This window comes from Lygodium microphyllum, chromosome 30 (genome assembly GCF_053477565.2).
Source record: "Lygodium microphyllum isolate KBCC chromosome 30, Lygodium_microphyllum_v1.1.10, whole genome shotgun sequence".
Lineage (NCBI taxonomy): Eukaryota > Viridiplantae > Streptophyta > Polypodiopsida > Schizaeales > Lygodiaceae > Lygodium > Lygodium microphyllum.
This window is the reverse complement of record NC_141164.1, coordinates 62,725,449-62,743,618: the sequence shown is the minus strand read 5'-3', so window position 1 is coordinate 62,743,618 and position 18,170 is coordinate 62,725,449. Positions and strand designations below refer to the sequence as shown.

The 18,170-nt window shown below is 39.1% G+C and overlaps 1 protein-coding gene across 3 annotated transcripts in view; it reads right to left on the bottom strand.

Annotated features, from left to right (window-relative positions):
* Positions 1 to 17,934, bottom strand: part of LOC148009926 (uncharacterized) — a 35,917-nt gene extending 17,983 nt beyond the window's left edge. For all 3 annotated transcript variants that reach the window (XM_087673399.1, XM_087673400.1, XM_087673401.1), the window contains exons 1-2: positions 17,563 to 17,934; positions 16,616 to 16,842 (exon numbers count right to left, since the gene is read on the bottom strand). In XM_087673399.1, coding sequence (XP_087529525.1) covers positions 16,616 to 16,842; positions 17,563 to 17,889 — 554 coding nt within the window. In that variant the 5' untranslated portion in view covers positions 17,890 to 17,934. The remainder of the gene's footprint in view (positions 1 to 16,615; positions 16,843 to 17,562) is intronic.
* Between the last annotated feature and the right edge of the window lie 236 nt (positions 17,935 to 18,170).

Genomic DNA, 18,170 nt, shown 5'->3' with positions numbered 1-18,170 from the left:
TGATCCGACAGTGGTGAACCCAACGTGAAAGTCAGCAACAAGTGTGTAAAGATGGGGGATTCTATAGGTTCAAGTGGTGGTGATGCTTTACAACAGATGATTGGTTTATTGTAGCAATAACAACAACAACAGTTGTTGTTACAACAACACACATGCAAACTTGGCAGAAAGCAGAAAGAATTGATTCCTTAGCTATGAATGCATTGCAGGTAGTGGGACAGGAATTGAAGCAGTTTAAGGGTCAAAATGTTTCATCTTTCATCCAAAATTGTATGAAGAAAAGATGTTGTTTCACGAGGTACCATAGTATGCATCGAGTCAATATTTCTCTCGTTTGGCCATGCATGCATTGCATGATTGAATTAAAGAGTTACATAGAAAAGATGTTGATTGGGCAGCTTTTAAGAAAGCTGTGAGAGAAGAGTTTTTCTTGGAAGATGTAGGATTGGTAACTAAAAAGACATTTATAGATTCGATTGAAAAGCCCAATAAAGGGTTGGCTATTACAGCTTTGCTTCGTGAATTTCAAAGTTGGTATGTGCAGTTGGATGCCAATGAGCAGCAATCATTGGAGAGTCAAAAAATTGATTTGTTTCTGAAGGTTGTAGATATTTCTTGTAGGAGAAGCCGACTAATTGTTTAGAAGATGCCTCTTCTGAAATGGGACTAAAATCAAATTGGGCTAATATAACTGAGGTAGTATATATGTTAATAAAGAGAGAGCCGATGAAATTAAGATGGGATATAGGCACCATACCTATCAAAAGGGGGTTAAAATTGTAGCTAAGGCATTTGTAGCTATGGCAGAACAACTGGCCTATACCTGTTGGTCTAGCTCCTAAAGATGATGCTGTGGATGAATTAATCAAGGGCATGCGTGATTTGAGACTAAATTTGATAGAATTCAATGCAAAGGTCAAAAAATTGGTTGACAAGGTAGAAGAGAAGGTCCCAAAGGCCATATAAAGAAGGATACAAGAGGAGATGCATTTGGTGCGACAGTTTACAGCATGAAAAGTGAGACTATACAATCTACCATGAAGCGAAAGCGAAAATATTAGTCTTTTGGAAAGATGGAAAAATACATGCAATAGAAACTGGTCTTCCAATAGAGCCAAATTTTGGAAATTGTGGTTTGCAAAAGTGGTTGGAAGAGATGGTTGTAAGGACAACATTTGTAGCCATAGATGCAACTACAAATGGTTTGAGAATTGAAAGGGCTGATGAAGCCCGTAAAGGATGCATGACTGAAGTAAAATCTTATGTTTGGATGAAAGCATTAGATTCATGGAAAAGGGCAAAACACCAAAGGCTGAATTGGCTAATGCAAGTCAGATTATACGAGGGAAAACAGGATGGAGTGCACTAGTGGATTCATTTTCACCCTATGCTTATTTTCTTGAAGTTCATAATCAAGAAGCTCTTGTGGAAGAAAAGAGAAGAAGAGAAGAGGGCACTATTGGTCCTTCCACTTCATGTCGCATAACAGGAAGTAAAACGGAGCAGCAGAAAGAGGTTGAAAAATCCATACCCAAATATGTAATGGAGGATTTATTTCAAGAAAAGAAACAAGAAGGGAAGAAAAGGGGCAAGCAACTCAGTTACAAGCTACAATCGGATCTTAAGACTGCTACAAACCTTAAAAAGTCTTGGAAGAATGCATACTTGGCAATAGAGTGGAATTCACACTTGGCAAAGTTCTTGGAATCGTAAAGTGTGAATTTCATGATGCAATCATTGATATGCTAAAACAAAACAAACAGTTTGATGGTGAAGTTTTGCAAGCATTGATGTAGGTTGGCAAGGACATAGAGAAACAACTTCAAAAGGAGTATGAGATGGCACATGCGGATAGTAAACAATTCGTCAAGGGATGTCTATGTAGCTTGTCCAAATGTTCCCATGAGTATTGGAGATGTTAGGGATGAATACCATTTTTTTGTGCAGGATTCATGTAGTTATCTGGTGATTTTGGGGAAGCCCTATATATTGGAATCAAGGCTGGAAACAAAAGCCTTGGATGATGGTTCTTCATATGCTCGGGTTTGGAGTAAAGACAATACAAAGGCGGTACAGTTTCTCATTGTTTGTGTGAATCATCCCCACAATCGGGATAGGGTGCGAGATAATCCTATGCCACCTAATGCACAAGAGTTTAAGGGTTTTTAGATAGCATTGCTATAAGTGGAGGCTACGGTAGTGCCTCTAGGAAGATAATTATGCCTCCAAGAAAGGGGGAAACTAAGTTTGTGTTTGGATTGCAAGAATGGATAGCATGTAGTCTTGGCAGTTTTAAGAATATATCAGTCATGTGCAGAGCTGAAAAGAAATATATAGATTAGGTTGAAAAAGAGCTGAAGACATATGGTTTGATGGCTACATATAAAGGTATTTCAGGGCTAATCTCAAAGCTAGTTGATGTTGATAGAGTGGCTGAAATTTCTGTAGCAATTAATTTTGAAAATAGGGTTGAAAAAGAGGTTGTTTATGTTGATACTTTAGAGATGTATGAATTCATTTAAGAGTTTGCTTAGCATGAAAGTTATGGGCTGCAATATGGGTTGCAAAACAGGACTGAAGCAAGAGTGGATACAAAGTACAAAACAATTGCAAAGAAGGTTAAGCCTATGGCTTTGCCTTTACTGCCTAAAAGTGATGGGTTGGCTGAAAAAGTATCTCAACAGTCTAGTTTGCAGGATCCACATGGTGTAGGACATTAATTTACTGTAATAAAGCATAAATGCCTTAGTCTAGGATAAGTATAAAAGGTGCAGGTGTAACATGTGTAGGATTTTTTTGCCATTCCACAAACATTACTTGTTTGAGGACTCAACCTCCCACCATCTAAGAGGGTGAATACTCTTGGCCACCATAGCTTGGGGTGCATACCTTGCTGCAGCCTCTCATTCTCAACCAACATTGGTAATACAATTTCTTGCCAAGCCACCTTGGCTATGGCTACTTGGCATTTTATGTCTATTTCTTGTATTTTCAGTTTAAAAGCTTGCTGTGGAATTTAGCTTTATTACATTGGTATCAGAGCCTTGCTTTGATCCAAGGCACGCTTTAATTTCATCATTTTCATGATTATGATCTTGCTAGGGAGGTCATCTGCATGGAATATCTGGTAACAGATCTTGGTTGATGTGTCAAGTCTAACTGCAAGACTTCCACAATTAGCCATGGCTATAGTTTAAGACACAATGGAGGTTCTTAGCAAAAAAATGGTGGTCGGGTATGGATAATTCATATTCGAATATCCAGGTACAAATTGCCATCTCCACTATTCATTGAGGCATAGGTATGCGCATGAATTCAATTCAACAAGTAGCTTGAATTTATCTTTTTCGATAATTAACAAACTCGTAGGGGATCATAGGTCAATTCTTTCTGCAACCATAAACACAATATTAGTGAGTTTGGGAATCTCCCAATTCCCATTTTTTGAATATTAAAAAGGTGGCACCCAGATAACATGCCCATATGTTTCTCAAAACCATGTGATGTGACCTGTCATTTGAAAGTTCTTGAAAAATGGAATCTATTGAGCTATAGAGTGCTCAATTTGGTTACAGTATTCAAGTCATGACAAATCCAAAGATTTGACTACGTGTCTCAAACATATGGGAAATTCCCATATTTCCTAATATGGTGTTCATAGATGGCCTCGCGTAGATTTATGTGTATGGCACATTGAGGTTCGCACAAACCCATGTACTTAAATACTTTGCATCCCAGTGCTACGCGACGAAGTCATATGTGGCATAAAGAACATAAAGGTGACTTAAGGGTTATGCACATAGACGGTGCATGCATGGAAAAGATTATATGACACATGCATCGATGGTACACAAATTGACCTTGCACTAAAGCCTTGCTAATATCACAAGCTACTAGTTCATTGGGTTCTTGAAGTTATGTGTAGCTAGTGCAAACAACAATCATTAGGACAAGGGAAGAGTTCAAGTACTAGGAAACCCTAAGTTGAAGGAAAGACTGATGCTTTTGTACTTCTTCGGAAGAAGGCTAGGTTGTCAATCTCAACGTAAGTGACTACTAGGACTTATGTCTTGTACAGTGTTTGAAACCTTAACATATGCCGAAAGAAGGGTGTGTTAAGTAAATTTTACTGAAACTGCTCCTGATCCCAAGGGGGAGAGTAAATACGTGATGGAAAGGTTATCGCGACTCCTCTTGCAATGCTGGAAAATGATACCATTGTTTTTGTTGAATGATCAAATAAGTCCTAAATGCTTTTTTTCATTAAAGTAATTATTGGAATGTGATCTGGATGATTATTCCAAGTACTTGTGCTTGATGATAAATGCATGGATGGGGTCTGTGATGACAAGTTGCCATGGAAAATAAAGCAATGTTTCCTTGGAAGATGATATTAGGCTGATTCCCTTGATTTTTCTTGATTCTTAATTGGATTAATTAAGGAAGGATATTTTGCGAGGGTGGATCATCTGCAAGGTCACGCCGTGTTTCAACGCGAGAGGGCACTGCTCGATTCAGGGGCCGAAGGTCGACTGGTGAAAAGGCCAACCAAGGATGTTGTGTCTCACTCCTACGACGTCTAAGGTCAATGGAGCTCTGGACACCCCTTACCGAGTCCGAAACGGAGCTATAGACTTCCATGAGCCCAACGTCTAGGACGTTGCAAGATCCTATTCTAGATAATGGATAGAAATTATGGTGCCATGTGAATTGGACCAGTTACTTCTGTAGGGAAAAAGGGGTACTTCCATTGGAAAGAAGGGAATATAAAATTTCTCCTATATGGGTAGGAGATAAAGAATAACTTGAAGATAAGTTAAAGAACTTGTTTGCCAAAAGGACTGCTTGCTTTGTTTTTGTGTCTGTGCCATAAATTATGCAAATGAACCCCATTCCCAAAAAGGCCTAATTAAGAAAGTTGGTTTTGAATGTCACACATAAATGTGATAGGATCTAATTAGAAAACTAAAGCTATCAAGGGAAGCAGGTGAGCAGAATTACCGACGGGTCCATCCTACGGCAGGGTGGTCGTAGAGAACTAGGAGGCTTCTCATAAAGTTTACCGACATTCGACATTTAGGTAGTGTTAGGTTAGAACCTGATTCATGCCGTTTTAGGGGACCAAAATGGGACTAAGCCCTACGGGCAGAGAGGTTGAGCGGCGCATTTCTCTCATTTCCCATTATCCTTGAACCAAGTGTGGCATGCGTCTGCTTCGGATTGGGTATCTCTACGTAAAGTAGGATGTCCAGAATCTGACGCTAGAATACTGTCAAGCGACCTTGACCCCTATGGACTCAAGTTTCAGGTCCATCCTAGTGGGTTCATCCGCGAACATTCCATTGCGAGGCGGACTCGAGAAACCCTAGGCGATAAACCTCGGAACATTCCATGGGAGGGCCGGGTGGTGAACCCTAGATTCGTTTCTCGATGGACCGCTAAAACATGCTTGGACAGCCAATAGGCGAGCACATTACAATAGCAAAGTAATCCTCCATAGATTCAATCCAAATTTCTACTTCTAATTTAACATCCTTTCCTCTTTCATTAAACTCAAGCCATTTGATTTGCTTCAGAAGAAATTTCTTCTCTTATGCTTTAGTCGAGATAAGCATAGGTATAGAAGGTGTAATACCCTAGTTTTGTTAACATTTGCAATATTAGATGCATGTTTTATATACTTATAACTTTTATCTATCCCTAAGGTTTTCAATAAATGAATCCACAAATTTTAAATTTATAGTATAAGTCTAGTACAAAGTACATAATCTTGCAAAAAATTGATGTAAAAGAGTGGGGATAGATGTGTAGGACACGGGTTAGCATAGGAATACCTAGTTATACTCATGGGATATTCAAGGTGTTGCAAGATCCAATTAGGGCATCAATTATTAATAATCAAGTCTCTATTTTACCCTTCCTTCCAGCTTTCATGGCTTCCCTTCTCTTTCTCTCTCTTTTCATGCCTTTCTCTCTCTTTTGTTAGTCTTTCTCTCTCTTCTTTTCTCATCTTCTTCCTCTTTCTCTCTAATGGCAACTTGTTTTTAACCCCCAATCTAATTTTAGAGGTAAACTTGCCAAGAAGGACTCTCAGGAGTTAGTGAGAGATCTAGTTATAGTTACTTTTGAAAAGAGGTCTTCTCTTTCTTCCCTGGAAGCTTCCTTTTGGAGCTTCCATGGAGTACCAAGCCAAGATCTCTTCATATCTCTTAGACCTTGCTCCTCCCTTGGAAATGGGTATTTTCATGGCTTTCTCCACTTCATCCTTAGCATCTATAGTACTAGCTGAGGGTTGAATCACTGAGGTGTACTACCAAGACAACCAATTGCGATTCAATCTGCTTACTCAAGCTATGCTTGAGGCCACTCAATTTTTGATCTATTGAATGACTGTTTTGATAGGCCTTTTGGGGAAGATTAGTTTGTGGCTCATGATTGACACACTTCTAACCTCCTCTCCAGCTTTACTCCTTTGTGCATCATATATTAGCTCAACTGCTTGTTGCCCCAAATTGCATTAGTGCTAAATCGATTGATGCATACATTTCTCCCATTGTATTGACACATGTAATCACAAATATTGTTGGCATCTTTGGTCCGCAGACCGCCTTTTTGAGCAAGTCAGAAGTGAGCAAGAATTACTTTGACACCAAGTCTGACTATGTGAAACCTGGATTGATGCAAGTCTCTAAGTAGAAAAGAGTTTGCAATAGTCTCAAGGCCTAGGTTTCCTTGTTGATTCCATATAAACATTCATTTCGTAGCACAGCTACACAACATTTTCTGCGGAATTGATAGGAAATTGCAGACATTACTAGCACCTTTGGCTTAAGATGCATGCCCTCCTTTGTAGCCCCACTACAATGTTGTGGGCTATGTTTCCCCCTAAATTGTCTCATGCAAGAATGCACTTGCTTGGGCAGCAATCCAGACAAAGAAGACACTATCTCCCCATGGCACTCCTTATTCGTCAAAACACATAAAATTCAAGGTTCCCATCAAAGTTCATGTCTCTTCATTTGTATGCCATGAGGGGATCTGTTCTGGGATTAATGGTGATCAAATGAATTGTTGAAGGGTGTTTCTTTGTTTAGGCATCACAAGATTGCATATCAGAACACTTCTTGAGGTATAAGGGTATCCATTTGTTCAGGCATTGCAGAGTTGCAGATTGGAATTATTCTTGAGGTAAAATGAAACTGGTTGGGTGATCCATCTTTCAAAATTTAAATCCCCCAAAAAGGGGACATAAAGTAGAGGATTGGCAAAGAAAGGGGATGATATTAAATGTGAGGTTCTAGATTGATTCTACACATATGAATATCTAATTTTCTAGCCTGAGATCAAGGATTGATGGTTGTTGCTGCCAACACCATTAGAGGCATCTTTTATGAGATCTTGGCATATGATTTGATTGTAAGCAAAATTTTGCTTGTTTCTTGAGCTTTTGCTTGTGACACTTGCAATTCGAGATTTATTTGTTCCAACTCCATCGTGCACTCTCAAACCTGAGACTCTCGATGCCAATACTTTGATATTTTCTTGATTCTAGGGGATATTCTTCTAGGAAGGGGGACATCCATTAGTAGCAATAGTTGCCTCTAGTGAAGCTAGTGTGGTAGGGCATCTCTATCCTGAGGAAACTCACTCAAGTAAACTACACATTCCAAGGCATCTCTATCCTAGTGGGAAAACCTTGTAGATGAAAGTGGGCAATGACTCTAAGTGGGGCAAAAATAGATGATTCTTGAGGGCCTAGGACACAACAATCGGTGAAGATGAAGGAAGTAAACATGACAAGAAAAGGATCTTTCTTTTGTTCAAAGATTCTGACGGTGACTGCAAACTTGGAAGAACTTGTGATTGTATTTGTTGCCTCTGCCTCAAACTAAACACACGGAGTTGCAACGATTGGCATATTGGCAATAACCTTTGGGGTGAAATGGTGAAGCTTTAAAAAAAACATGATGTCCTTGTAATAGCCTTCATTAGGCTGTATTATGATTTCAAAATTCAACAAGTCTTCATTCACATTTGGCCATATTCAGATCACTAATATCTTTTTGAACTCTAAGTTCTGCAACACTCTTCTTTTTCAAAGGATCTCCTCCATTAGCACTTTATGTAGACTAACAGTTGGGTGTACCCCACTCTAGGCCATTGATGCATGCTTCTCCATCCTAGCAATATCATCCATACTAATACAGCATGAGTCCCCAAAATGTAGCCTACAAGAATGCAAGGGAAACTGGAAGATATTGTGCCTTTCTCTCATAGCTATGATGTCCATGAATGAGCCGTGAATGAATCAAGTTGATTACCATCTTATAGACATATTTGAGAGTGGATATGTGAACCTCCTTATGGACAATGATGGAACTAAGGATGTACCTCCAGTAGCCAATCTTTTGCATCAGGAAATGAGAAATTGGATACCGCAAAAGCAATTCATAAACTAATTGTAAATGTTGCCATGAAAGGTCCATTGTAGGCTCTTCCTCTTCCATGTCAAAGGGATCAGCATCTATAGCATTGTGAAGTGGAACAAGCAAGGACCTAAACAAATTAAGGGATATCCTTCTAAAACTGTCCTCAATAGCAGCTTCATTGAGCTTTGTTGTTTCTTATGCCACATAATCCACAAGTTTCATCAATATTAGCCATTTAATATCCTTCTCCCTAACATTTTTGGTGGAATCAATAAATTCACAAATGACACAGCACCAAGCCAGCTTCTTCCTCAATAGATCATGTCTTTCTGAGCTTTGCACATCCCTCCAAGTAGGCAGGTGGCATAAAAGATGAACTAAGGCCTGAAGGAGGTATATGTCCTGGCTTAAGTGAGGAATCCTAGAGCAAGAACAAGGTTGTAGTCAGACATCCTCAGGTGAAATTTAATCAAGAGAGTGGGGAGACAACATTGAATGCAACAGCAACTACAATTATGGATGGGAACTAAATGTTGTGGTGATAGTGATGGCACCTACATTGTTATACATAGTGAAGGAAATTAGGTTTGTGGGAGATTACAAGGCTTACAACACTAAAAATTGCAGACATTGAAGCAAGCTGTCATGAGTATTTGAGGGGTCCATTGGGCAATGAGTAGCTATGAGCAATAGCTAGATAAATTGAATCATGGCTCCTAGTTCTAGTTCCTTTTCTTACTTTTGGCATCCCCGATTGAATGCATTGATTGCTACTCTCTGGCGACAAGAAGCCCTCCAAGCTACGAGCCACAATCAACTAATTGAGCAACACAACCAATTCATGTCTAAGATGGACCGAGTGGTCTCAACCCTCTCAATAACCAACATGCAAGCCAAGGTAATCAATGATAAACTTGCAGCCCTCATTTTGTTCTGGGATTCTTTTTTCCATGGGTCACTTGTGGCCCACAAGAAGGGCTCGAGCAGCTGTAGTTGGGTTTGAAAAGGTGATTGATCGGGATACTGAACCCGTCCTTTCCATGACGCCCCTGAATTAGAAGGAAAAATCATTAAAAATAGGTCGAGGGGAACTTACGACTCAAGTTGCTCAAATGGCTACAATTAAAAGGATGGATCAGCATGATTATGAGCAATAGCATAGACATTCTCATGGAAATTATGAGTACCATGACCACAGGCATGGTTTGGATATGCAAAGGTAGCATCATGTGCCTATTATGGTCAGCATGTATATGATGATTGTGCAGATTTTGAGTAGTGCATTTGATGACTATGTATCTTCTTAAGAGCTATATTCTGGTCATATGCATGGATAAGCATCTAGGCAGCATTATGTATATGGGTGGCATCATGCAAATGTATATGAGTATGTACATGGGGAGAAACATCATTATCAGATAGAGTGTTCGCGATATCATCAACCACCTGATCATTACTATGAGCAGTATGTGCATCCTAATGAGAAACATGATGCTTCTCATGAACGATGCCATGATGCAAGCATCTCACTGCAACTTCATGATCAAGTGCCTAATAGTGATTGTTATAGCCTCATCTACTCTAGTTCTACATGAATGGCACAATGGTTGTTACAGCCTCATCTACTCTAGTTCTACACGAATGGCACAATGGTTCCCAATTTGCTTATGGACAAGTCAATGCATGCTACCGTATGGGGGTTAATGAGGATCTTGTGCCACCATCAATGCTTGAAGATGACACCATGAATTACTTCTATGATACATCATATGCATTGGATCACAATTATCCTTTTGACCCCGGTGGTAGTACGGTGATCCATGCTTGGATGACCCTTATGCTCTTAATGATTATTATGTAGTTTATACATTTGATCACAGGGAACAAAAAGGTCTTGGAAAAGTCCTATCCTAATCAACATTTCACCAGTGTAGTTCTCCCTCTACTTCAAGGGTGCAATTTTGAGTGAGGATGAGCTAAATTTGCCCTAGTCTGCACTGCAGACAACACACTATTTTAGTACAGTTTTTTCCCTACATTAATGAAAGTCAAGTGTCACCTATATGGGCTGAAAGTGCGCTTCATGAGCTTTGTTTTGACATGTCACATGCCTAAATCGGAGCTGCCCATAGGAAGGTATGACCAGTTTTCTCCAGTATACCTATTCTGGACAACATGTTGTCCACTATTTTTCAACCCCTAATTGTCATGAATTGGTGGCCAAACTCATACACTATTAGCTTGCACATGTCATACACATCATATACACATTTATATGCGCTAATTCCACATGATATTGTACTTTCCCATACTTATATTCTTCTTTGTAAATACTGAACAGAGTAGTACTTTGCAAACCTCCCTTCCACTATGAGCCACACTAATAAGTCCTCTTTTTTTTTTAAGGGAAAAAACCTTTGGGGTTGGGATGGAATGTAAAAGAGTGGGGATAGATGGGTAGGACATGGGTTAGCACGCGAATATCGAGTTATACTCATGGGGTATTTAAGGTGTTGGGAGATCCAATTAGGGCAATCAGTTATAAGTAATCAAGTCTCTCTTTTACCCTTCCTTCCAACTTTCGTGGCTTCCCTTCTCTTTCTCTCTCTTTTCCTACCTTTCTCTCTCATCTTCTTCCTCTTTCTCTCTCCTCTCTTTGCAATCTCTCCCTTCTCTCCTTCTCTCTCCTAGGTCTCCTTCATTACATTCGGGACTCCTTTTTTATTCAGGGCTGCACTAGTGCTAACCGAATTTCATTTTTACATCAATAGAGATAATTGAGATTAAGCTAGGATGGTTTTGGGTTACAATACTTGTAATTATGAAACTTGGATACATCCATAATTTTTTAGATTAGAGGCTCATCAAATATATTTCAGACTTTGAATTTCTAGAAAATATTTGGAAAACCATCTTCACAATAATTATTGTGGCATGAACACCCTAAAATGGGAATGCGCTTAGCTAGGAGAATGCATAGCACTTGGTTATCAAGATAATGATTTTGGCAAATCCATTCTCCACATATGTTAAGGATGGGATTTAGGCGTGATTCTTCAAAGATAAATAGCTTGACACAGCTTAAGATCTTCTATCCACTTGATTTTTTTAAGGTTATTTTGAAGATAGGCAAGTCGATTGGCATTGATGAAGTAATAATTCTGCTTCATGCCTAATGACACTCTTAGTACAACGGTGAAGGATTGTACATATGCTCCAAGATTCTCATGAAGAAATTCCACCAATCAAAAAATAAAGGAAATAAATTACAAAGGTAAGCATTGCTCAAAACACCAAGAACTTTTATCTATCTTCATTATTCTAAAAGAGTTTCCATCGATCGTTAGAAGATGAATCATATTTGCATCAAACGTTTCCTTAAGCAATATTTCGAACAAATGTTTCTTTTTTTTTTTCTTGCTATGATACCATGTGATGTGTATGCTTTGAGACATCCTTAATGGCATGATTTAGTAGTCCATCGAGAGGAATTTCTAGACAATGCCACTCAATACTCTTTTGAATAACATGAGGTTTGTTGGCTAGACTCTCTTAAGTCCACTTCATAGTAGAAGGTCTTGGCCATTCCCATAAGAATCAACCTAAATTTTTGGTTCTAAGAAAACTAAGGTCACCTATTCATATTAACTAGCATCGATCCTCAAGCATTTGCTTGTGTTAGATTACTCGAATCGAAGCCAACCCGTATTGTACTTGGTTCAAGGAGAGTGAGAAACGAAGGAGAGTATGAGTAAATCAACCCCTCTACTCGTAGGGCAAAGTCTATCCTTGTTTCCCTAAAATGATACAGAGTCAAGGTGGTAAATGATTCTATTTAGTCAAGTTTCATATACTATATGCATAAAAAATGTAAAGAAACTCCCTACTTACTGAGACCACCCTGCCTTAGGGTGGATTCATCAAGAATCTTACTCTTCTACTTCCCTCAGTTAGATAGTTTTAGTTTTCTACTTACCTAACACATTTAAACAAATAAATTTAGCTTTCCTCCATTAGTCCTTTTAGTTAGGGTGTTCATTCACATAACTTAAATCACAATACATAAACAATGAAAAAAATCATTTGAAATACAACTTCTTTATTTTTAGAGATTCTTATACAAGTGTTCACCTTTCATCCATATGGAAGAACGACATAAAGGTCTTTATTTTACCAAGATTCCCGCCCCTAACTAGTACCGGGCCCTCAGGAAGTCCAACCTGAGTCAAAGAGGGGTTTGCACAATTCTTAAGTCTAAGAGTTTACTCACTAAAGCCCCCCTAATACCCTAAACTTCTCCTGCCCAAGGATCTTCCTATAGAGTGATCTCTTACCATCACAGTTGGTCCAAACTCTCTGAGGTGGCAAAACCAATCGCCTTGGTAAAGGGATCTGCAACTAGTCTGTGCATTTTCCTTTTATCCTGTTGTAAATTTGGTATATTAAGGTTTTGTCCAATTCAATCAAAGTTCCTAAGTGCATCAATTAAACTTATATGTACCTTTTACAAAGCATAATCATTTTTTTTCAAGCAATATTTCTACACAAAATAGGAAGATAATTATGAAAGAAAATATGGATCTAGAGCATAGCACTGACTATGGAGGACGGAAGTCAGTAACAAGACTCATAGTGATAGACAAGATGACAAATTGTTGCTCAAGTGAATTAGGTTCCAAGATGTAGGCTTGGACTCATAAACACAATCTTGAGCTGACCATGGCAGATACTCAAAATGAAGTACAAAGTACCAATACCATATTTTAAAAGTGAACCAAATACATGTCTTTATAGCTTTTCAACTTCTCCACTCTCCTCACTGTGCATATGGAATTCAGGACATGTCTTCTTGGAGCATACATCATTTGTTATTTCTCAACATCCCCCCTCAAATGATGAGTCTTTACACTTTCTGGCTTTTGCCCCCCCTATATGATAACATGGCGCGAGAGACTAGCTCATAGGCAACCTAGTCAAGTTAAAGCTTGAGACTTTACATCTTTGGCAAGGGTTTTTACAAAGCAAATCCACTATGGAAACAAATTCCTTAGAACAATCTATCAGAGTTATTGATGGCAGCAGAAGTATCTTTTTCTTCTTCTTCATTCATGAATTGACTTTGGTGGTGGTCATTTTGCATCTACTGTGCTCTTTTCTTGTGGAAGCATTCATTAACAATATGTCCAATTTTACCACAATAATGACATGTCATCCGACTTCTGTTGTCGGTGTTGAATTCTCGATCTCTTCCCTTGGGTCAAGTAGCTCCTTTAGTGTATAGGAGATTTTCCCTTCTTGGGCTGGTCTCCTTTACATCTTTGCTTTTAAAATTGCTTTCTCCATCAAGCAGTGAGTGCTCAATGTCTTTCAGTGAGAGACTAGGAACATTACTTAGGGTGGACACAAGGTTCTCATATGGTTTATGATTAACACTGGCAAGTAGCACTACTATTGCCTCATCTGCATCAATGTTCTTTTTAAGAGTTGCTAGTTGAGTTTTAAGGCTTTTGAATTTATTGATGTGTAAAATCATAAATGAACTGTCTTTTACATCCAACTTATAAAATTGCATAAGTAATTTTACATTTGAATTCTTTGCTTGGGTACCAAACATTCTGCCAAGTTTCTCCCAAGCAGTTCTAGCATCTCTAATGCCAAAGATATGATGCAGCACATCATCACTTAGTCCCCAGGCAATGAGGCCTAGTGCCTTGTTATTCATCTTCTTCCATTCTTTGGTTTTGAGTTGGTCTTCTTCAACAAATCCATCTTCATCATCTTCCTTCTTGCTATCTACATCATCTTCAAACAAGTCCCACAAATCTTTCCACATAAGGTGATACATGGTCTTCTCCTTCGAGGCATGAAATCCTTCCCCATTAAACTTTGCTATTTGCTCAAGCTCTACCATTTCTGACCAGTAGCAATCAATTTTAGATAATGAGTAAATGAGTTATATCTCAATGTGTCAAGAAACACAGAATGATTAGTGTTTAACAACACTGTATGATTATCAAGGAGATACTCTCTTGGAACTCAATGTTGGGCATTGATGCTTAATCTTCTTCTTGAAGCTTTTTCTCATTGGCTTGGAGAGGAATTCTTGCTAGAATCTAAGTAGGTTTGATTGGCAGAGGCTTTAGTGAGACTAGTGAGGAAAAATCAAGTTTCCAAGCTTTAACTATGGTTGCCAGTTAGGGTTCTAGGACAAGGGCCTGGTTTTTCAAACTGTGTGGGTTGTATACATCATCATTTTCAAAGATTTTTTAATGGGAATAAAGCTTAAGTGATGGGCTTCAATTGCCCTATAGTGGCCGCCTAGATTGTGCTTCATGTTGCACTCACAATCGTATGAACTGTTTCAGTATCCTGAACTACACCATTTTCAATCTATGCACAATGCCATGTTTTGTAGAGGGTAATGTCACCATCTCATGTGATAGCAAGGAGTGCCTTCACCTAAGGAGAAACTTTGGTGAAGCAAGCAAGGGCTGATATAACCTATACGGTGAGATCTGAATGGTCAACTAAAGGTAGGTGCAATCTGCCTATGGTGGTGGCTGCCAAGCAAGGCATTGAGAAGGAGTAGGAACTGGGATTCCAAACTTGTCTTGATTTGATCTGAGCTCAAGTTGAGCTAGGTAAGAGTGAAATGAAGGTGGAGGATTAGTGCCATGCCCGACTGGGACCATAAAGAAAATATGGATCTAGAGCATAGAACTGACTATGGAGGATGGAATTCAGTAACAAGACTCATAGTGACATAGACAAGAAGACAAACTATTGCTCAAGTGAATTAGGTTCCAAGATATAGGCTTGGACTCATAAACACAATCTTAAGCTGACCATGACAGAGACTCAAAATGAAGTACAAAGTACCAATAGCATATTTCAAAAGTGAACCAAGTACATGTCTTTATAGCTTTTCAACTTCTCCACTCTCCTCGTTGTGCATATGGGTTTGGTGACATCTCTTCCTGGAGCATACACAATTTGTTATTACTCAACAAATTAGAGTAAGATTTTAACTTAGTGGCAAACTTCATCTTATCCCCTTCAATCTAGCTAGCTAGCTAGCTAGCTTCAATCTAGTTAGCTAGTAGCTACTCAATTACAAGACTAAAGGCTGGTGCACAAAAAAACACCAAATGTCCCAAACCCAACCATCCTACTAGTGTTTTCATTAATCCTAAAACCCACATTTTGGGTCATCCTCCCTACTCATGATGTGTGCATATGTTCCACATTACCTATGCTATGTAGTACGTAATCTCTCAATGATTTATCCAAGAGTTACAAAACATTGAAGGCCATCAAATCATATTTTCTAGAAATTTGATGTTGTATTTAGAAGTTCCAACAAAGTGCATGTCTTGCTTGTGACTTTAAATATGATCAAATTTCTAACAAATACTACTTTTGTACATGATTGTCACTTAAAGTCACACTTGTTTTCTACTAGATAGGTAAATGAGAGATACTATCCCAAGATTTTAGTAGTCATTTATTTCCTTATATACAATGAGAGGTTTTTGAGAGATAAATAGCTAGTGCTTAACATTCTCTCATTTGTACTACATATTATTTTTCCATTCATAGTCACATACTATGTACTGATGTGGTGTATGAGAAGTGATTTGTGGTATTTCATATGTTTATATCATGTATTTTTAGAGATGTAAGCATCATGATTATGATAAAATAACCATATATGAAATGAATTGTAGAAAAGTGGACTCTAATAATCAAATCTATAAGACCCTCGGGCAATAGTATGGGAGTAATCTCATGTTCCACTTGCAAGATCTCTCACAATGTCTACATTTTGCATCTATAGTCATACATTGCAATAACAAAGGCAACATAGATTAACATATTACCACCTAATTGTTGCCTTCTAGGGCCATATACTTTTCAATATATCAAGCAATACTAAGAAATTGCTCTTACTTTAGTTATCACTTTTGGTGACAACCTAAAGTGTGGTGTGGCCTTGTTAAATAAGCATCTAAAATGGATAGTTAATACTATAGTATACATATGACTCACGTGGTGGAACAAAAATCTGTGTGGCATGATTTCCTATGATTTAAAATGGTTTCTTTAAACTTATCATTTCTAATTATCTTGAAAGTAAAATGCCCAGGATGAACAATAAATAAGGAAACATACATGGGAAGACATACCCGATGTAAGATCTAGCTGCTACATAGGATTTAGAGCCTGTGCGTGCTATGAAACAAGCACTCTCTACTATTTCCTCCATAGAATCCCAATCGCATTTCGTAAATTTTTGCATTAAGCCAAGTGCTTCCATGGCAAGGATGTCATCAGTTGCATAGGCACCCAAGGCAAGAACACAAAGGAGGACAAAGGCAATGAAGGTTGCACAAATGACAAGTATGTTCTCTACCTACAATATCACAAATAGCCATTATATGGTAAATGTTTTGTGAAATATTCACATTAAAAACTATCGAAAGTAGTACCTAAGCTAGTTAATGTTCTAATTTGGGATTTATCAAACATGAGCTTGGTATAATACTAGGTATCAATAGAACTAGATTATGTTTGGAGACACTACATTGAATTTTCACAAGACATAACTATTTTTCCTTTATGATCTACTTATATATGCGATAGGCAATAAAGGCCATGGTTTTGTTGTTCCTACATATTACAACTAAAACTATATTTACAACTAAAACTATATACTTTCAAAATTTTGATTTCCTTTTGGACACCGCTATGAGAAGCTTTTTACCAAACTAGAGGGCTCTAGAATGATAAACCCTCCAAAAGATGATCATGTGTTCACAAATCTTAGTAGATACCATCGTTCGTGTGAGATGTTAAATACTTTTCAAAGCCGATGCAAAAACCTTCAACCTTGACAATTTGTAAAGGTTTCCTCGTGACGGTTTCCTGGGGTTTTTAAGTACATTTTCTATGCTTGTATCATAACAAACTAGACCCTAGATCTTGAAAACTATTTATAAAAAAAAATTCAAGGTTTTATTTTTCAAATCCAACAATTCACTTAACATGCTAGGTCAACCTCGTGGAAAGAGGACTCGGGGTGATGAAAACGCTACAGGCTAGAATCGCGTGGGTAGTAGTAGTGAGTAGTTACCATGAGCGTGCGAAGGGAGCCATCGGCGAGCTGGACGCAGACGTGGACGAGGGAGGTGCCGAGGAGGACGGCCAGGCCGACGAGGACGCCGAGGAGGTGGCCGGAGGGCACGTCGCCGCGAACGGGCTTGTCGACGGAGCGGTTGGCGGGGTGGATGACGTGGGCGACGGAGGGCATGGCGAAGCCCATGAGGCAGCACAGCAGCACCAGCCCGCTCAGCTTGGCCAGCCGATCCAGCACCCCCCCTGCCTCCAGCCCTGGCTCTACGTCGTTCGGCATCCTGCTTGCCGCCGCCATGAACGCCAGCGTCGCCGCGTTGATCGTCATCCACCGGCATGGGAACCACAGCTCCTGCCTTCGCACCGCCCTCACCATGTCGGCTCACGATAGATTTCAAGTGGGGTTTTTTGTCCCACGTACAGCTCAGCGAGAGAAGGTAGCAGAGGCAGGACCCACAGGGTAAAACGAAGGGAGCACTCAGCTCAGTGAGAGAAGGTAGCAGAGGCAGGACCCACAAGGTAAAACGAAAGGAGCACCCACCATTCACGATGGGATGATGCGGATCATGGCTATGCCATCACAATCACAAGCTTCAGTCTGGTGGGGTC